The following is a 21,417-nucleotide window of genomic DNA, read 5'->3' as shown; positions in this document are numbered from 1 at the left end:
AGAAAGTTTACTGAGAAATCAAAGCTTTTGAAAGGAATTGAGAATTACAGAATTGGGTTTCTCGAGGCCAACCCCAATAACATCATGCATGCTAATGGAGTGTGTGAGTGGTATTTGTGTAAATAAAACACTATAAAAAGTAAAAAAGTAGTAGGGGCCGTGTGAAGGTATTGATGTAATATTGTTGAGTTTTTATATTTTTGATGTAAATTTTTCTTAAATCAATTCATATACATGTGTATATATTGTGTAACTTAATAATTCAATACATTACAATACTCTTTGATACAGTTTCGAATATTGTATTGAGACATTATTTCGATAGATTTCAAACCCACCAGCTTAAACCACTTTTATAAGTTGGGCCAATTATAAAGTGACATCTGTACAATCTAGTAACGTTAACATCACTTTTTTTTTTATTTATTTAATTTGAGTATTTTTTTTATTCGTAAAATAAACATTTGATTTGAGTATTAAAATTTGCTGAAAACTCTCTTTCACAATCTAAAACTAACCAAATAAAGCAGACATATCAAACACATGGAGATTAGAAAATGTAAAATTCACCTACCACTATGATCAATAAACCTCTTTCCAATCTGAAAAAGAGAGAGAAAAAAAAATACTACTTAGAACAACTTGACTTGTATTTTAGTTTAATATTGGTGGATTAATTAATAACAAGTTCCAACCTGTTCATTTAAAAAATTAAAATATTAACACTTTTTTTTTTTTTTGATATTGTATAAAAATATAACTTATCTACTTAGTTTCTTTTTAATAAAATGTTTATTATCAGATTTCAAAAGATTTTGGGAATAAAAAGAAAATAAAATATACTTAAGAGTTGTGTGTCTTTTGCATTACATCCAAATTACATCAGTTTGTTTGAAATTATGCAAATCTTCTTAGAAATGTTCGAAATTAAATTTATTTCTTTTGTGAATATTTATATATTAAAATGTTATATATTTATATGCCCATAAAAATTAATACAACATATAATTTTACATAAAAATATTTCATAAAATGTAAATTAATATAATACTATATAATACAATACGGTATATAATATAACATACTAAACGAACCCTTTAAGTTTTGGATTAGATTTTAAACTATTAAAACATAAAAAAAAAATTGATCTTTTCCTCAATGGTAAATTCATTTTTATGATACATTTCTAAAATAAGTGGTCTCTTTCGCTTAGCAGTTCATGGTTTGACAAGCATGCCCTTCAGTTAGACGATGAATTATTCTGGTTTGAAGAAGTTCCTGCACGGTTTACGGATATCTACATCGTAAAAATAAGAAAAGAAGGATATTAAGTAGCATATAAAATTTTGAGCTAATCCATTATTGATTGACCCCATTAACATGCATATCACATGATACTAAAACATCAATTATTTAATAGAATTTACCTATATATGATTACAAATAAATAATAGGTATCCTTGGAGGGTTCCAATCAAAGAAACCATAGGGTCCCTTTTCAATAAAATTAAAAAAATAAAAAGCTAGCCAAAGATTGTTTTGGAGTAACCACCACCATCATCATGATCCATGAGGAGTATATCCCCATATTAAGTACTTTGTCTTTTCTAATTCATTATTTATTTACACGTCAATCTTTGTCTTTTTTTTTTTTTCAGATGCAATCTCAAAATTATGAATGATTGAAGATACAAAACTTTGTTATATAGTGGCAGATACTACCAAATCCACTGTTAGAAGTTAGAAAAATAGCCTGTAATCACCCCATATACATTATTTCTTTTATATAATTGGTGTCTTTTTTTTTTTTGAAAGATTTTTCTAGATATCATTTTAAATGTTTTTATATGAACAAATAATTTTAAATGTTATTAGTATTATATTAATGCATGTTTAGTCTACTTAAGCTGTGACATTATATAATTTTTCTTCTTTTCAGAGCACTCAAAAATTTTTAAGAATCAAAATGTAAATTTCTTTCTAACAAATGATGTAATTATATTCTCTATTTTAAGGAAATTTTATTCTAATATTATGTAATTTTTTTTTATTAATGATGAAGTGTAAAAGTTTGATGTAAATTATAAAAAGTGATATTGCTGCATTATTTTGTTTCTACTTTTAGAATTTATTTTATCTGTTTAATTTGTTTGTATGCAAAGTTTGGTCTAGTTGTCTCTATATTAATGTATAGATTATTATTATACACTATCCATGCATATGATGCATGTGAGTTGCTCAGGCAAATTTTTTCATTTGAACTGAAGGAATCCACATCTACAAAGGTACAGTTATCATAACATTGATTCTGTTTTTATAGTTTTCACTGTTTAGATACTGAGAATTATGATGGGAAAATGTAAACAAATTTGAAAGTGTTTTTGGAGCTGAATATATTTACTTTGATTGGTTTCTATATGTTATTAGTGGAAATGGGTCTGAGAGTATGGTGTCAAATTTATGTTGTAGGAAGTGCATTATGTGTGGAAGAACACATTGTGATTAGCAAGCATAAGTGAAGTTTCCAAGAGAAACAAATATGGGGTTTAAGCCACTAAGTTGGTATTGTCAGCCAAAAGCTTATGGATTTTGGGGAAGACTAGTAGACAGTGCTTTTGGTTCGTATACACCTTGTGCAATTGACTCTCTGGTGGTTTCCTTTTCTCATTTGGTTCTTTTGGGCCTCTGTTTTTATCGAATATGGTTGATCATGAACAATTCAAAAGCACAAAGGTTTCGTTTGAGGTCAAATTACTTCAATTACTTGTTGTGTTTGTTGGCTGCATACACCACTGCCAATCCATTACTAAGATGGGTGATGAATATTTCACTCTTTAATCTGGATGGTAAGACTGATCTGGCTCCTTTTGAGGTGGGTTTTCATTCATTTTGGTGAATTATTTTGTCTTATATAATAAGAATGTACTTCAAATTCTGAGTTGTTTCATTTCTAGTAGAGTCTGAAACTTGCAATATAACTTACCTCTTTGTTCACAGATAACATCTTTGATCATCGAATTTCTTGCTTGGGGCTCCTTGTTGGTTATGCTTGGACTTGAAACTAAAGTTTACATTCGTGAATTTCGGTGGTATGTGAGATTTGGAGTCATTTATGTGTTGGTAGCAGATGCTGTGGTGGTCAACCTTATCCTTTCAGTTAGGGATTACTTCACAGGGTTAGTTCTTCTCCCATTCACCGAATAATGTACTCGCTTCAAGCATATATTTCTTGCTTTTATGTTCCCTTAAATTGTTAAGCAACAGTCACTTATACATGCTTAATGATGCTTTATCTTTACTCTTTCAGATATGCAATCTATATCTACATAAGCACAATTTCTGTCCAGGTTTGTTTCCTCTCACCTTTGTTTTTTTCTTTTAATTGGCAAAGAATTTGGTTTATTTATGAGCTTGTTTACCCATCAAAACTTCTAACTGATGTTCAAACTGAGCTGTGTTTTGCCATACCCTTAAATGGCATATTCACTAAACTGTAATTGGAATCAGAATAATCAAGGGAAGAAATGAATCGTGTTAAAATATAAAATAATCAGAAATAATATTTTATTTTGTTGTTTAATAAATTGACGGGAAAGGAAATTAGAATTATTTTATTTTATTTACATAATCAGAAAAGTAATCAAAATGATTTAATTTGACTAAATTACCATTGTTTGAACATATAATTATTTTTTATTTATATATTTTTAAAGGCCATATTTGTTTTTTTTTATTTTTAATTAATAAAAATATAATTAATATAAAGTAAGTTAAGGAAAAGTAAAGATAGTTTTTATGAAAATAGAAAGAGAACTTTTCTCTTTGTTTTCCCCTTAATTTGCGTGGGCCCCACTAGTTTCTCCCATTCCAAGTAAACAAATGAATGGGAATCAATCCCATACAATTCATTCCCATTCCGCTTTAGTAAACATGACATAAATTCTTCAGAAACCACAGCTTGCCTCAGTCTTAAGTAATTATATGTTAATTGCCTTGATGTTTTGATATAAGTGATAAAATGTAAGTACACTATGCACTTACAATGATACAGAAAAGGCCATGATTAAGTGACTGGTTGTCAGGCATGGAACATTTTGTGAATCTAGACCATTTTGATGTGATTTCATTTTGAACCTACATAATCACTTTTTCAATTTATATCAACATATTGGCTTCCTTTTCTGAATGGTTAAGTGCATGTTTGACATTATAACTAAAAAACTGTTTTTTGTTTTTAAAAACAGAAAACTGTTTTTTAAAAATAATTTGGCTTGTTTGGCATTGTTTTTTAAAAACAGTTTTCAGAAAACGAAGTTACAAAAAACAAGAATTTTGAAAACAACAAAATGTTGTTTTCTATTTTAAAAACCAATTCACTTTTGGTCAATATTGTTTTTAAAAAATACTAACCAAACATGACTTATTTTTAAAAACTTCAAAAATTATTTTTTGTTCTCATTTCTAAAAACAATTTTTTGAAAACAAAAAACAGAAAACAATACCAAACATGCTCTAAATTTTCCTCGAGTTACATTTGATGTGTCATTGCATTAATGTTCTTGTATAGGTGTTGTTGGGAATTCTTCTTGCCATATATCTTCCAAACTTGGATTCTTATCCTGGTTACGTTGTGATTCAACCCGAATCTCTTGACAATGCTGAATATGAAGAACTACCTGGTGGAGATAATATTTGTCCTGAAAGGCATGCTAATTTTTTCTCACGTAAGTAATTTAAGCTTGTCGTTGTTGATGCCAATAATTTCTGTTTTGGCTTTAAAAACTGGATTCTGTTATGGTGTCCTATATACTCTTCAATCCTTTAACTGATATCATACCATGCTACTGCAGAAATATATTTCGGATGGATAACTCCACTCATGCAGAAAGGTTATAGAAAACCGATAACTGAAAAAGATTTGTGGAAGTTAGACTCATGGGATCAAACTGAGACTTTGATTAAAAAGTTGGCTTTACCTTATCTTCTTTTAATATGTTACATACATATGTTTTTTTCTTTTTTCATAAACTAATGATATGAATTATGCTTTTCATTTTTCAGGTTCCAAAGATGTTGGGTTGAAGAATCTCAATGTTCCAAACCATGGCTTTTAAGAGCACTTAATCGTAGTCTTGGAAGAAGGTATTGAACTAACACTCTTTTTTTTTTTTTTTTCCTTTTTTCTTTGAATTCTAACTTAAAGAAGAGATAATAATTTTATTTGCTTCTTTTACAAAATGTTGTATGTAGGTTTTGGTATGGAGCCCTATTCAGGGTAAAGATCTTATTCGCTGTTATTCTTTCTAGGACTTTTTATTGTCACAATTGTTTTTAATAAAGAGTATTTAATGATTGAAGCTTAACTAAAAACTGTCAAAAACAATCTTTGTCTCATGTTTGATGTCTCAAGATGCTTATTTATCTTTCACTGAACTCTTTGTAGATTGTATATGACCTATCTCAGTTTGTTGGGCCCATTGTTTTGAGTCATCTCCTACAGGTTAGTTCCTTTTTATGGGGTCTTCTCCATTTAAAATTTGTCTGCATATCTTTTTCTTTTGCTCTGAAATTAAAATACTTAATTTCTTATGGAGAAAATGATAAATTGTAAAAAATAATATAAGGAGGAAAAATGACATGTCTTTTATGTGAATAATTCTAGAATCATGGTTGGAACTGATACCATTGTGATCATGGTTGGAACTGAAGACAATGGTTTTTGACATAAGTTTTTCTTTTCTCATTATAGAAGCTAATCGAGCAATATAATTGACATGGTAACAATAAATTAGCTCAATGTGAAATGAAATCTGGTTCAATCCATTTTACCATCATATTTGTTTTATGCATTGTAGAGTGTAGTTTTTGAATTTGAATCATGGACTTTCTATTTGTCTTGTTACGAGCTGCAGTCGATGCAACGAGGGGATCCAGCTTGGATTGGTTGTATATATGCCTTCTTAATCTTTGCTGGAGTGGTATGGCTTCTATCTTTCATCTACTCAAGTAAAGTAATGTGCTTTAAGCTTAAAATTGGAATTCTTCTGTACAGAACTAGTGGCAAGTTGAACTCTGAATACTGTAGTTTACTGCTTATTCCTTGGAAGGCTGACATAGATGTTCCTTTAATTTCTTTAGATTTCTGACTTCTTCTTGTTTTAATTCATATAAGATAGGAATGGAAGGAAACTAGAGTTGTTGATAATGTTCAAAGAGTAACTTTGTGACGATTAACTTGTTTATTGACTAGTTGATTTCAACTATTTTCAGTCTATTGGGGTGTTGACTGAATCTCAATATTACCAGAATGTTATGCGTGTTGGTTTTCGGATGAGATCAACCTTGGTAAAATCCTCTCTTCTATGTTACACTTGTAAATTATGTTGTGTTGTCTAATTCTGTCAAACGTTTTAGGTGGCTGCTATATTTAGAAAATCATTACGATTGACTCATGAGAGTCGCAAGAATTTCTCAACAGGAATGATAACAAATATGATTACAACAGATGCTAATTCACTTCAGGTAAATATACTACAGATAAATTCTATTTTGCTTTGAAAGAGGTTGCTTCTTGCTTGTATACATTATTTTCTTTGGTTGGATGAGTGTGGAAGATTGGGGCCAAAGGCCATTAATCAAATTATAACTATGCCATGTTCGAAAATTTCAGCAAATATGCCAACAACTTCATGGATTATGGTCATCTCCACTTCGTATTATCATAGCTCTGGTTCTTCTTTACCAACAATTAGGAGTTGCATCTCTTTTTGGGGCACTAATGCTAGTTCTCATGCTCCCGGTTCAGGTAGATACACTTTCGGTTTCGGTTGTTTCATTGCTACCTTGCTAATCCTTTAAATTCTTAGTTTCTTCATCCAAATAGTGATAGGTTGAAAGCTATAGTTTAATTACATTTCACTGCAGCATCAAGGGCTGTGTATTGAATTTGGTTTGATATTTTCGTTATCAAACATATGCTCATATCTTTCAGCGTTACTCCCTTTTGATTCTTGATAGGATGATTTTCTTTGTGACAAAACAGACAATTATACTTTCCAAAATGAGAAAACTCACGGAAGAAGGATTACTGCGCACTGACAAGAGAGTTGGCCTCATGAATGAAATTCTTTCAGCCATGGATATTGTGAAGTATTGTTTTTCTCTTTTATTTTTGTTATAAAGCTTCATATTATCAGAACTAAATGCACTGACACTCTGTTGAACATGTTCCAGATGCTATGCATGGGAAAGAAGCTTCCAATCTCGTGTTCAGAATATGCGAAATGATGAGCTATCATGGTTCCGTAAAGCTCAATTACTAGCTGCTGTATGTGTGAAAACTAGTAGTTGAAACATAAATATGGTTAGAAAGGATATTTAGATTGAAAAAAAAATTATAATAATATGGGATCAAGCCTCTAAAAGAGAGCAAGCTATGTTCGATTTGTCCTGTTTCATAACTGTAATTTTGATAATAGTTTCTTTTTGGTTGTAGTTTAATAGCTTCATACTAAACAGTATCCCAGTTGTTGTAACGGTGGTATCATTTGGACTTTTTACGTTGCTTGGAGGGGATTTGACTCCTGCAAGGGCCTTCACATCGCTTTCTCTCTTTGCAGTGCTGAGATTTCCACTGAACATGCTGCCTAATCTATTAAGTCAGGTATTTATTCTAGTAAAGTTTTTCTTTGGCCTTACTATTCTGTGTTCATCGATGATTGATTAAAATATGATATGACTTTGCTTTGAAAGGTTGTGAATGCAAATATATCATTACAACGTTTGGAGGAGCTACTCTTAGCTGAAGAGAGAACTCTACAACCAAACCCCCCTCTTCAACCTGGGCTTCCAGCTATCTCAATTAAGGATGGATACTTTTCATGGGACGCAAACGTAAACTTTTCAACATCCATACTTCTAAATTATACAAATATGAAGTCAAAATAGCATATAATATAATGTGGTTTATCAAACAGTCCTACCTACTAATTATACAGGAATATTTCTCAGTAGACTTCTTCAATGTGAGCCTTACAGCTTTCTTAACCTTTGTCAACACCTCCTTATAACCTTTCTTGAGCTAACATACATTACAAGAATATTTACTACAAGCTACAAGTCTCATTTACTGATAGCTAATTTAGAAAATTTCTCAAGATGTAGAAACTATGCTAATGCTAATGCTATTCCAATTGCAATGATGGTAAATTTTTCCCTATTTTCAGGCAGATAAACCAACCTTATCAAATATTAATTTGGATATACCAGTTGGTAGCTTAGTTGCTATTGTTGGTGGGACTGGAGAAGGAAAAACGTCACTGATATCAGCTATGATAAGCGAAATACCTTCTGTGTCAAATGCTCATATTGTATTGAGAGGAAGTGTTGCTTATGTTCCCCAAATTTCGTGGATTTTCAATGCAACTGTGAGTTTAGTTGGCCCTTGTATTGTACATATTACAACCTTTTAAGTTCTATATTATGTGTGTTAATTTTTATGTTGTTCTTCCATTTAGGTACGAGAAAACATATTATTTGGATCTGAATTTGAACCTGCAAGATATTGGAAGGCTATTGATGTAACCGAATTACATCATGATCTCGATATACTTCCAGTTGAGTGGATATGAATCTATGTAATAGCTTGCTCATTTAAATGGAATGCCAATTGATGACTAAATATTTTCATTTCCTTGTTTTATTTTAAAGGGGCGTGATCTAACAGAAATAGGTGAGCGGGGTGTGAATATTAGTGGTGGACAAAAGCAGAGAATTTCAATGGCTAGAGCTTTATATTCTGCAGCTGATGTATACATATTTGATGACCCTTTAAGTGCTCTAGATTCACGTGTTGCTAGACAGGTATTTGTTGCATTTCCAGTTATGTTTACATTTGAGTTGGAAGCCATGGATCTTAACACCAACAACTAAAGTTAGTCTCTTATTTTGTATTTTTCTTCATTGCTGTTGTTGATGCTCATTAATATTTTCTTCATCTCCAGGTTTTTAACAACTGTATCAAACAAGAGTTAGAAGGGAAAACTAGGCTACTTGTCACAAACCAGCTACACTTTCTTCCTCAAGTTGATAGAATCATACTAGTATCGGATGGTATGGTTGCAGAGCAGGGAACATACGAGGAGTTGACTAAAAATGGAAAATTGTTCCAGAAACTTATGCATAATGCAGGGAAGATAGGAGAAAATATAGAAGAAAATATGGACAATGGAAGTTCCCAGAAAAGTTCGATACCAGCTTCTAATGAAGAGGCAAATGATTCTTCTAAAGATGATATCAATTCAAAGAGAGGGAAATTGAAGAAGTGTGTTCTGATCAAACAAGAGGAACGAGAAACAGGTGTTGTCAGTTGGAGTGTCTTGATGAGGTAACATCCTGAATCAATCTAAGAAACATAATTGCAAAATCGTTTTAACACCCTGAAACATAGAACATCACCTAAATAAAATTTGATAAATTTATACCAATGTTGCAATGTGGTTTTGTTTCCTATATTACCAGCCTGGCTAATTATGATATCTTGCAAATTTAGTTATTCATTCTTGTCCTATGCTCAGGTACAAAAATGCTCTAGGAGGAATGTGGGTGGTCATCTTTCTCTTAATTTACTATTTATTGATAGAAGTTCTTCGAGTTTCAAGTAGCATGTGGCTAAGTTTTTGGACAGATCAAAGCAAATCAACAAGTTATAAACCTGGATTCTACATTCTCATATATGCACTTCTTTCATTTGGGCAGGTGCGTGGCATTGGCATTCTTTTGTTTGCGCTTATCATCTACCTATGCTTGCCATTTTCAGCTGTTTAAATTGTTTGGATGTTGTCTTTGAAAAAAGAAAAAAAAGAAAACTGAGCATAAGTAGAAACAAATTTCACAAGATTTAATTGCTGACTCCTCTATTCGGTTTAGGTGTTTGCAACACTGGCAAATTCTTTTTGGCTAATCATGTCTAGTCTTCATGCGGCCAAAAGATTGCACGACACTATGTTATGTGCAATATTGAGAGCTCCACTGGTTTTCTTCCACACTAATCCAACTGGACGGATAATCAATAGATTTTCAAAGGATCTAGGTGATGTAGATCGAAATGTTGCAAATTTAATGAATGGATTTCTGGGTCAGGTGTGGCAGCTTCTTTCAACTTTTGTGCTGATAGGGATTGTGAGCACAATTTCTCTCTGGGCCATCATGCCACTTATGATCTTGTTCTATATGGCCTATTTGCACTATCAGGTATGCTTTATTGTTTGCTGTGATTTTTCCAAATTTATACATGAGTGGCTTCCTCTCAAGTTTATTAAAAAATCCTCACTTATGGTTCAGTAATAGAAATGAAGTTTTTCTTTCTTAACCATACTGTTGGACTGTATTACTCAAAATGGATCATTTGTTTTTATTATCATATGCACACAGAGCACAGCTCGTGAAGTGAAACGCTTGGATTCCGTTACAAGATCTCCTGTTTATGCACAATTTGGAGAAGCACTAAATGGATTGTCTACTATACGCTCATACAAGGCGTATGATCGAATGGCCTACATAAATGGGAAGTCAATGGACAATAATATCAGATTCACTCTTGCAAACTTCAGTTCAAATCGTTGGCTTTCTATAAGATTGGAAACATTAGGAGGTATCATGATCTGGTTGACAGCAAGCTTTGCTGTTCTGCAGAATGGGAGAGCCGATAATCAAGAAGTATATGCATCAACAATGGGTCTACTTCTCAGTTACACTCTAAATATCACAAGTCTTCTTAGTGCTGTACTAAGACAAGGAAGTAGAGCCGAAAATAGTTTGAATGCTGTGGAGCGTGTTGGCACATATATTGATTTGCCTTCTGAGGCTCCAGAAATAATTGAAAGCAACCGACCCCCACCAGGGTGGCCCTCATCTGGATCTATTAAGTTTGAGAGTGTTGTTTTGCGTTATAGGCCTGGACTTCCTCCAGTTTTGCATGGATTATCTTTCACAATTTCTCCAACGGAAAAGCTTGGAATAGTTGGAAGAACTGGTGCAGGAAAATCTAGCATGCTTAATGTATTATTTCGGATAGTTGAAATGGAAAAAGGAAGAATCATGATTGATGGTTGTGATATTTCTAAGCTTGGACTAACAGATTTGCGAAAAATTCTCAGTATCATACCACAGTCTCCCATCCTTTTCTCAGGTATGCAATGTAAAGACAGATTCAATCTTGTGTTTTTATTCTAAATGTGTTGTTGTGTTTGTATGCCTGGTATGTAGAATAGGTTGAAAGCGTGTCATTCTAATGGTAAATTCATATTTCCAGGAACGGTGAGATTTAATCTAGATCCATTTTGCGAGCATAATGATGCTGATCTTTGGGAGGCATTAGAGAAAGCGCATCTTAAGGATGTTATTAGAAGAAACCCTTTCGGTCTGGATGCAGAGGTATACCCCTACAACATACTCTAATTTATAATCATGATGATGATGATGATGCTTTGATATCCTGTGGGTTTCAAAATAATTTTACTTTCTTTTTTTCCACATTCAAGGTAGCTGTAGTGATATGTTGTTTTGTTCATCTAATAAAGATATTTCCACATGGTATCTTGAAATCTTAATGAATGAAACAACTTGTGGTTGATCACATTGTGTGTCATTAGTTTATGAAGTATTTTTGTGCTCAATACCTTAATACAAGAAAGATGAAAGTTGTTAAATGGAATGGAAGATAACCTGTATTCTTCAACTCGTGTCTAGGTTCTTGAAGGAGGGGAGAATTTCAGTGTAGGGCAAAGGCAATTAATGAGCCTAGCCAGGGCAGTGCTACGAAGATCGAAGATACTTGTTCTTGATGAAGCAACATCAGCTGTTGATGTTGGCACTGATGCTCTTATCCAGAAAACTATTCGCGAAGGATTTAAATCCTGCACTATGTTGATTATTGCTCACAGATTAAATACCATAATTGATAGTGATCGGATTCTTGTTCTTGATGCTGGTCAGGTACATACAAACCTTTGTGTTTTCTCAAACTCATCATTCTTGTTCCTACTTGCAAGAAACTATGTTTGATTGTACTTCATTTTCTAAATGTTACCTTCCAGGTTCTCGAGTATGATTCCCCAGAAACACTATTATCAAACAAAGAAAGTGCATTCTCTAGAATGGTTCAAAGTACAGGGCCTGCCAACGCTGACTACTTACGTAGCTTAGTATTAGGAGAAAAAAAGAACGTGGCAGGAAGGGACTTAGAGCACAAGCAGTTGATCAACCAGAGGAGATGGCTAGCTTCGTCCCAATGGTGTGCTGCTGCTAAGTACGCGCTAACTGTTTCTCTCACTGCTTCACAGAAGGATCTTCAACAATCTGATATTGAAGATAAGAGCAATATCCTCTTGAAAACAAAGGATGCAGTTGTAACATTGCAAGGAGTTTTGGAGGGGAAATATGAGCAAGATATAAATGATGCACTAAACCATTTTGAGGTTCCAAGAGATAATTGGTGGTCATCTCTTTACAGAATAGTTGAAGGTACATATCTAACTATACTGCAACCACAATTTATGAAACTACACATAACATTTTTCTTTTCTAAGAAAAGCACAATAATTCCAAGAGTGTCTTCCTATTTATCTTGATATCAATTCTATCTTGGCTTTTGTTTATGTTCTCATCAAGTTCCTGTTATCTCTTCCTTTTGGACTTTCATAATGAGGTTGTAAAGTTTATATGAAAATCTTCTTAGTCATTACTCAGGAGAATAATTATGGTTTTAATCCAACTCTTTCTCATCAAACTTTGGCCTTTATGTTTCAGGTCTTGCTGCAATGAGCAGGCTCTCTCAAAGTAGACTTCAGCGGTTCGAAAATAATTTTGAAGAAACTTCCTTAGAATGGGACCAACTTGAAATATAGGGTCCATAGTTAAAATCCTAAATGGTTTTGGACGGGAATCGTGCTAGGCTTACCGCAAGCTTGACAGGATCTCATTCTGCTTGTACTCTGTTAGGCCTTATGGTAATAAATAAAGAGGGTAATTGGGTAATTGTAAGAGGAGGGATTGATGCTATATATACGAGTGAGTAATGAGGGTAAGGGGTGTGAATGATTTTAGTTAAATGAGCTTTTAGCTCTTGGGAGAGAGCTGGGTCTCTCGAATACCCAGCAAGCTTGTTATCTTTGTCACTCTAACATCAATATAATAGCTATTATAATTCTCTTTGCTACTGTTTGGCGATCTTGCCTTTGATTTGCCACTGTTTACACACTAAATGGTAGGAAATCCCTATCAAATGGTATCAGAGCAAATCGATCTGGCGACCATGGAAAACTCGAAGCTCATTTTTTACGGTGATGATCCATACGGGTGGGTCACCGACATTGAAGAGTATTTCCGACATCATCGAATTCGTGAGAGCATGAAGGTCTCTGTTGCCACAACTTGTCTCAGAGGAGTTGCTTGGCGATGGTTTCAAGCTGTAGAAGAACAAGATCCAATCAGAAACTGGTTGGAGTTTCGTATAGCCATGTTCAATTGTTGCAGTCGAATCAAAGATGATCCATACGATAAGTTGATGGCGCTACGGTATGACGGTTCTGTGACAGAGTTTCGTGATCGATTTGAGACAACAGCAAACCAGCTCCCTGATATTCCGGTAACTTTTCTTCGGGATATATTCTTTGGTAAACTGCCTGCTGAGATTGCAATAGGGGTGCACGAATATAGGCCTAAAACACTGGCGGAGGTCATTGCTAAAGCGCTCATGGTGGAAGAACAAATGAAGATGGCAAGAAATTTCAGCAATGGTGGAGTCAACCCATTCGGATTTTCGGCTGAGGTTGTGAAGACAGTAGAAGAATCAACTACGCCCTTCAAGTCGAACGGGGATATCCTTTCGTATGTTACCGTCGATGAAAAGGACATAAGGCCAGAGAAGAAAACGCAGGGGGGAACGGCACCGAGGAAGGAAGAGATGTTGACGACGCCGCTGGAAAAGGAAGAGAAGACGACGTTACTGCTTGAGAGGAAAGATTTGTGGGATACAATGCTGGAGAAGAACCAGCAGCTAGAGACGTCGTCGGAGAAGACGCTCTTCTCTCCTTTGAACACCGCCTGTGATAGAGATGTTCTCAGCTTGTCTTCTCTAAGTTGGGTAGAAGTTCTTAGCTGGCAGGGACAACTTCGGACACGAACCTTCGACTTGGTTCACGTGAAAGACATTCACCACTTACCGCCGGAGGGGCAGCGTTGTCGACCGACGACAACAACGCCCAGGAAGCCGCCAGAACCGATGGAGGTGATGGAGAAATTTTCATCTTCAGGCAATGAAGAAGTTGCGTATGGTCTTCATCCAACGAAGAAGACAAGTCCAGGTAAGGGTATTAAAAACTATACATGGAAACCCTATTATTTGAAGCCGAAGCCCAATTCACTATCAAATGCTACACTGGCCCACTTTTACAAATATATAGACTTAATTCTTCATGTTCCTGGGCTAGAAATATGGGATCCTGGTTCTCCACTTAAGTCCCATCACTACAAGTCCAAGCCCAATTTATTAGCTAACACCTCAAATCGGGCCCACTTCAACATATTAATTGACCTTAAAATTTCAGTTAATTGGTCAGCCAACCTGAACACCGATCTAACTCCTCAAGACCAGGCCCACCTTGGAAAAACTTATGATCTAACTTTACGAAGTAATGGATGTATCCTTTGGGACCCAGGTAAGGCTCAACCCACTATTAGAGTCCACTTTTCTATTTCTGCTCCACCTTTTGACAAGAAGGTCACCTCCTTGATTGCTTCCCTCACCAAGAATGTCCAACATGGATGGAAGGACCCAGGATTGTGTGTCCTTTCTTGGGTACTAGCCAATGTGGGGCTGTCTAATGTGGAGCATCGACAACCACACTTGAAAATCCTTTCATATGATGACCACAAAAGAATAAGTAGTTCTAGGTTTGTTGCATTGTTCCATTGGAATCCAGGTCTGGCCTTCCACTTTCTGCTTTATGGAAATTCTTTCTCAAGTTCTTCGTTACGCTGGGCTTACTGGGAAAATACAGGAGGGCCTCTTGGGTCTATCTATCACTCAGAAATTTTTCTTTCTAATTTCTCCTCTTTCTCGGCTTGTTGGGGTCCAAAAATGAGATATATGGTTAGGAATAAACTGATATCGGAGAAGCACATGATCAGTCGTCTTAGGTTGGTTTTTGATCGAGGAAGACAGCAAGAACATCAGCTCAAATTTGTTGAGAAGAGTGCGTCTGTAGATGAGAGGTTTGTATTTTCTATGCTTCAACTAAACCACATAGTGTTTGGTGGTCACTGGGTTTATGACAGGGGCAGAATAATACCCTTTTGGGGTTTTTCTATATGGCTAAGACCTAAGAAAGCTGATTGGAAACAACTTTTAAATGTTTTTCTTCTGCAATATACGATGGAAGTGGCTTTTCAAGTGAATTTTGTTCAAGAAAAGTTGGCAGTAGCTCAGAGAAGTGGAGCACTGCCACATGTGGCAAACTCAAATGGTTGTTGCTCTCTTGATTGGGTTGTTAGAGCATCATTTCATGGGGCATCAGTGGAGAACAACGTGCACCTGCTAACTTGGTTCTTTGACAGAGGAAGAGCCAAAATTGTTGTGGAGGCTTGTGTTCTTCACCTTGAGGACAAGGTGAATTTCGGGCGGCCGGTATTGTTAGGCCTTATGGTAATAAATAAAGAGGGTAATTGGGTAATTGTAAGAGGAGGGATTGATGCTATATATACGAGTGAGTAATGAGGGTAAGGGGTGTGAATGATTTTAGTTAAATGAGCTTTTAGCTCTTGGGAGAGAGCTGGGTCTCTCGAATACCCAGCAAGCTTGTTATCTTTGTCACTCTAACATCAATATAATAGCTATTATAATTCTCTTTGCTACTGTTTGGCGATCTTGCCTTTGATTTGCCACTGTTTACACACTAAATGGTAGGAAATCCCTATCATACTCCAAGTAAGAAAAGTGAACAACTGCACATAGACACATGTATTAAGCTATGGTGTTTATTAATATGATATGAATTAACGCCTACTATGTAAATATCAGTATGATTAAATGATGCTCGAGTTAGTGGCTGTTGAGAATCATGAGGTTCCATCTTAAAATCAATTGGTGATGAGTGGAGTAGTCCATATTCTTATATATGGCTCAATATTTTTACATTTGATCCATGTAGGACAATATTGTCCAATATTCCCCCTCAAGATGGTAGCTATTTTTACTCACCAATCTTAAATCACCTTATCATAAGTAGTATCATTTGTCACTTATTTTTGTTTGCGGCTGGGAGTTTCATTTGCTCGCTTATTCTTGTTCGAGGCTGGGAGTACCATTTTGCTCGCTTGTGTCTGGCTAACTATCTAATAGGTGTGGATCGAAAGCCCACTAGGGATATGGCTCTGATACCATGTTGAGAATCATGAGGTTCTATCTCAAAATCAATTGGTGATGGGTGGAGTAGCTCATGTTTTTATATATGGCTCAATATTTTTACATTTGATCCATGTGAGACAATATTGTCCAATAATGACATAATAGTTAATTGTATTAATGGTTATGGACATCAATCTATAACTTAGAAGATGAAACTGGGCATCAACCTTGTATTACAAGTATATTATTAAGTTGTTATTTATGTTTTTCTTCAACTCACAGATACTTTATGATGCAGATAAAGGAAATGTTAAAATTGAACAATCATGAGTTGGAGCACTTTGACAGGTGATGTACATATTCGACCAACTTGACTCAAGTGGTTGGACCCTTTTGGAAGATTGTTTATCAGAAATTTATGTTTTGCTGCATAGGTCGACTTTTGAGTCTTATGATTAAGTTTAAACTTTGGAATCTAATCTTTGGGATCTCGTAAATTTTATAAAAGAAGTTTATTCCACTAAAAAGTTTTAATTATTACGATGTTTAGTTAAATTCACACTTTCGTATCAAAAATGCATTGCTTATCAAGGTTAGGACATTTTTAAACTCTCTGTAACAACTCTTAGCTATTGGGGCGTTACATCTTCACTTCCGATTCAAGGCCTTGGACAATGAAGTAGAATATGAGACGCTCATGGTTGAATTGCCCCTTATCCAGGAGGTAGGAGTTAAAAATATTGAAGTGCATAGTGATTCTAAACTAGTGATGAACTAAATATTGGGACATTATGAAACTTAGGGTGAAAAAATGGCAGTTTATGCGGTGAAGGCCCAAGAACTGCTCTGATGATTCAAAAGGTACCAAGTAAGAAGCATAATCTGCATGCAAACAAAGAAACCAAGAATTTGGAAGTGGTCTTGATTGACTGCGTGTCTGCGTTTAGCATCTTGGTCCCAAAAATATTAAACGTGATTAACTATTCCACATCTTGGATGAGACCATGTTAGATATATGAACACTTTTATACATATATATGCAGAATAATATATAAATTGCACATATAAAAAAATAGATGATCGTGATACCTCCAACTATTGATCTTGGTAGCTTCGATCTCCAAAATAAAAGATGAACAAAAGTAGTGTAGGTAAACGAACTTCCAAACTCTCGCCAACTCTTTTTAATACAAATTATGGGATAGGTTATATGAACACAACTTTTAACACAATATGCAAAATAATATATAGATTATATATATATGTTGACCTCGCTTTTAGCCAACGATAATAAGTCAATTAAAGTAATTAGAAACAATTACTAATAATTATTGAGCAATAAGAACACAAATTTGTTATTGAGGTTTGACCCCATGATAGTGGTTATAGTCTACTCTCCTTTTACTTGTATTAACATGTGAGAAAAGAAACTAAAAGTTCTTAATCTTCCTCGAAAGCTTTTACAGAGATTTTAGGAGCTTGAATTCTCTATTAAATGAATGATTTTGGTTCCCTGAATAGGGAAATGATTCCACTATTTATATGGAATAATTACATCAATTTAGTTTCCCCAAAAAATAAGAAATAAATGGGGAAACTCAAGTACTTTCCTAATTTAAGAGAAATAAAAAGAAAACTAGGAGATTTTCTCTTTTATTCTGTCAGTGCATATCTATCCCACAAAATTAGGGATGTGATTGCTTGAACATTTAAGGGGGATATCTCTGAATATATTCTAATCGGTGCATGCGAGCTGACTGCGAGGTGAATTTTGGTCGGACGGTGTAACGTACATTGTCTGGATATTCCAATTTCTTCTTTAAATCAATTGTTCACGAATGACAAATCACTTTGAACGGTATGTCATGGAGCGTACAGACCGTCCAGGTCATGAAATATTCTCCACGTATCACTCAAATGGATGTCACATCACTCTATGCAAAAATTGAGATAATATTTGCCCTTAAATCTATGTGGGAACTCTTTGCTCGCACGTGGACTTATTCGACGACTAAGTTGTAGGGCTGAATATCGGTCGGTTTGGTCAGTTTTTTTCTATATAAAAATCTAAAATTCAGTTTTCGGTCTGGATCGGTACAATTCGAAAACCGACCAACCAATCCAGAACTTATTTTAAAACCGATCGTTTTAAACCTCGGTTTGGTCGGTTTAAACCGCTTAAACCGAACTTTTTTTTTAAAAAAAAATGATCTAATTTATTCTATAAATACATTATTCTACATTTTACAACTACAAACATACAAATTAATTGTTTAAAAACTAATTATCTTATTCTTTTAACTTTAATATTAATAAAAAATAATATATTATTAGTAACTATAATACATGCAAAAAAAACTTAATAAATTAATATATATATATGTATAACGGTCGATTTTGGTTTTTTCGGTCGGTTTATTACCCAAAAAAAAACCGACCGTTCAATGGCAGTTTTAACCGTTAACGATTTTTTCGATTTTTCGGCTTTGTCGGTTTCGGTTCCAGCGGTGTTTGGTAGGTCAGTTTGAACGGTTTTTTCGGTTCTCTGGATTTTATGCTCACCCCTACTAAGTTGGTCAGATGGGTGACACGTGCTTGGTTTACGTATCATTCTTGATCTGATATGACTGAATGAAAAAGTGAAGATTTCGACTGTCTCTTTGGTATCTGGGGCATTTAATATTTTGTCTTAAAATTTGAACATCCCTAGGACGGTCGTTGTCCCTCGCGTAAGTGATCTACTTTTGGAAAAATTTTAACAGTCGCGAGTCTGCCGATCTCAGAGTGTCTACTTCAACTGGCCCATGTCATTGTTTCTTATTCCCCTCTGTGTAGTCCTTCAAGAAAACTAGCTTCCATTTTCTCCTAACCCTGGAGAAGTCCACCTCAGCAGCTGGCCCATCCAACTCTTCAACATCTTGAGATTCTGTATCACCCAGGGCAATCACAATGGCGTCCGTAGGAGTAAAAGGAAACTCATCTACGTTGGGTTCCCAATCTTTCGAATACACATCATCCTCATCAAAATCATCTCTCGGCAATGATGGATGTATCGTCTGTAATGGATGTGTCGGGTCTAATGGATGTGTCGGCAATGATTGATGCATTGACCGTGATGGTTGTGTCGGCTCCGAAGGCTGTTTCTGTAACAAACTTATCACGGTCGCAATTTGATCCATGATAAGATTCTTCATCTCTTTCAGACTTCTCTTGAAGTCAGCCTTCATCTCAGTCTGTGCAGTCAGAATCGCAAGTTGTTGCGCTTCGACCTTCTCCAATCTCTTTGCCAACAATAGATAGTCGGAGTCATTAGCTGCAACAGAGGTCGGGGGCACAGTGGCAGAGGTTGGGGGCACAGTGGCAGATGTGGAGGGGTCTGATGCTTCTTTGGGTGAGGATGGTGGAATAATTTTTACACTTTGAACATAATCCACCACCCGTTTTGCTTGGGTCTCGAATACGGTCGAATCTTGTGTCCCAACTTATGTTTCTTCGACCTCATCCAAGTCTATTTCCACACTGGGGATCTCACCCTCACAATTGGTCTTCCAATAGTCAACCTCCCAATTCTGAGGATACAAAATTTGAAGAACAACCATCTGAAAAAAAAAAAAAAAACCATTATATAAAATATATAAAATCGCACAAAGATCGCATAAAAGTCGCATAACATCATAGAAAATAACAGATTAGCAAATATAAATATGTAAAATCGCATAAAATAATAGCAAATAAAAATATTTAAAATCTCACAAAGATCGCATAAAAGTTGTATAACATCGCAGAAAGTAACAGATTAGTAAAAACAAGTCGAGTCGCACAAAATCGCATAAAAATCGCATAAAATAACAGATTAGCAAATAAAAATATGTAAAATCGCACAAATATCGCATGAAAATCGTATAAAATCGTAGAAAATAACAGTTTAGCAAATAAAAATATGTTAAATCGCACAAAAATCGCATGAAAATTGCATAATATCGCATAAAATAACAGTTTAGCAAAATAAATACCAAAAAAACAAAGAAAGTAAAATTGACATACCCTTTCTCAAATAGTGCAGCCACATTAGGTTGCTTCACATCATGTTTCGTAACCGAATTGGGGGTACTCCAATTCAACATTCGAGGGAATCTAGTCCCTCTGCACTGCCCATACTTCTTCCCCAAATCTTGCATCACCTTAAAGGCCCAATATTGCAGCGTCGGTGCATATCCCTAGACATTGTACTTCGCCTCTGGTTGAGTTATTTTTTTCTCCTTCTTCCCTTTCTTCTTCGTCTTATCCTTAGTAAAGACCTTATCAATGTAGTTCTTCCTCGGGTCAATCATACTTTTAGTTGTGGATGACAACAACTTCGGATAAGAAAGGAGGTCCCATGGTTACTCGAAGAATTTTTCTACATTTTCTACTAACTTCAGCATATCAGTTCATATATAAACACCTTCAACCCTTGATAACAGCACACCTTCAACAAATGCACACAGCCCCAGCTTGTACACATTGTCTGCCACATCGCACGCCTCAAAAGCTAGCCAAATGGTTTTAAAAGTGACCCTTTTGGCATTATTGAGGTAGTCCTGCAGTATCCGATCAGACTCACATAGTATATTGAATTCTTCTGTGAGGGGCCACCGCTCATCTTTAGGCCGATGATCAAACCGAACTTAGACCGCCCAAATCTGGCTTCAGTTTTAGCCACGTAAAACCACACTTCATCATTTTTCACCTCACTCACTTTCTTTTTCCTCAACAGCAGTTGATGCACAATCACCCTGGAGAATTTCAGATCATTGGCATTCCAAAAAACTCCAAAAGGAGTTTCCTTCACCCTCTCCGTCAAGTTAAAGGCTTCAAACTTAGCTTTAATTGAAGTAAAGTACCCATTCCTTCTGTAAGTGATACGCCCAGGAAAATACTCAGCCAAGGGGAGAATGAGTTTTGGAGCCATCTGCAAATTCAAACGAAAATTCTTATTAATTGGACTATATCGCATAAAACTCGCACAAAAG

The 21,417-nt window shown here is 35.0% G+C and overlaps 1 protein-coding gene across 1 annotated transcript; it reads left to right on the top strand.

Moving 5' to 3' along the window:
* The first annotated feature begins 2,041 nt into the window (after window positions 1–2,041).
* On the top strand, window positions 2,042–13,216 carry LOC115697400 (ABC transporter C family member 12). Its single transcript, XM_030624384.2, has 28 exons — window positions 2,042–2,285; window positions 2,470–2,872; window positions 2,998–3,176; window positions 3,308–3,347; window positions 4,568–4,724; window positions 4,851–4,965; window positions 5,062–5,142; window positions 5,251–5,275; window positions 5,444–5,500; window positions 5,913–5,978; window positions 6,271–6,345; window positions 6,415–6,522; window positions 6,671–6,805; window positions 7,043–7,149; window positions 7,234–7,327; window positions 7,496–7,663; window positions 7,753–7,893; window positions 8,226–8,426; window positions 8,517–8,615; window positions 8,710–8,862; window positions 9,003–9,385; window positions 9,576–9,756; window positions 9,928–10,251; window positions 10,432–11,188; window positions 11,312–11,433; window positions 11,749–11,994; window positions 12,096–12,522; window positions 12,808–13,216. The coding sequence occupies exons 2-28, from the start codon at window positions 2,540–2,542 to the stop codon at window positions 12,903–12,905; spliced, it is 4,872 nt and encodes a 1,623-aa protein (XP_030480244.1). The 5' UTR covers window positions 2,042–2,285; window positions 2,470–2,539; the 3' UTR covers window positions 12,906–13,216.
* Window positions 13,217–21,417: the final 8,201 nt, after the last annotated feature.

Source organism: Cannabis sativa, chromosome 7 (assembly GCF_029168945.1).
Source record: "Cannabis sativa cultivar Pink pepper isolate KNU-18-1 chromosome 7, ASM2916894v1, whole genome shotgun sequence".
In the NCBI taxonomy this organism is placed as follows: Eukaryota; Viridiplantae; Streptophyta; class Magnoliopsida; order Rosales; family Cannabaceae; genus Cannabis; species Cannabis sativa.
This window is presented reverse-complemented; position numbering and strand designations above follow the sequence as displayed.

Excerpts from the sequence above, each read along its gene's own strand:
- LOC115697400 (XM_030624384.2), top strand. The coding sequence starts at position 2,540 with ATGGGGTTTAAGCCACTAAGTTGGTATTGTCAGCCAAAAGCTTATGGA. Across the intron at positions 5,979-6,270 it reads TCTTAATCTTTGCTGGAGTG|TCTATTGGGGTGTTGACTGA; the intron begins GTATGGCTTCTA and ends AACTATTTTCAG. Across the intron at positions 11,995-12,095 it reads TTGTTCTTGATGCTGGTCAG|GTTCTCGAGTATGATTCCCC; the intron begins GTACATACAAAC and ends GTTACCTTCCAG.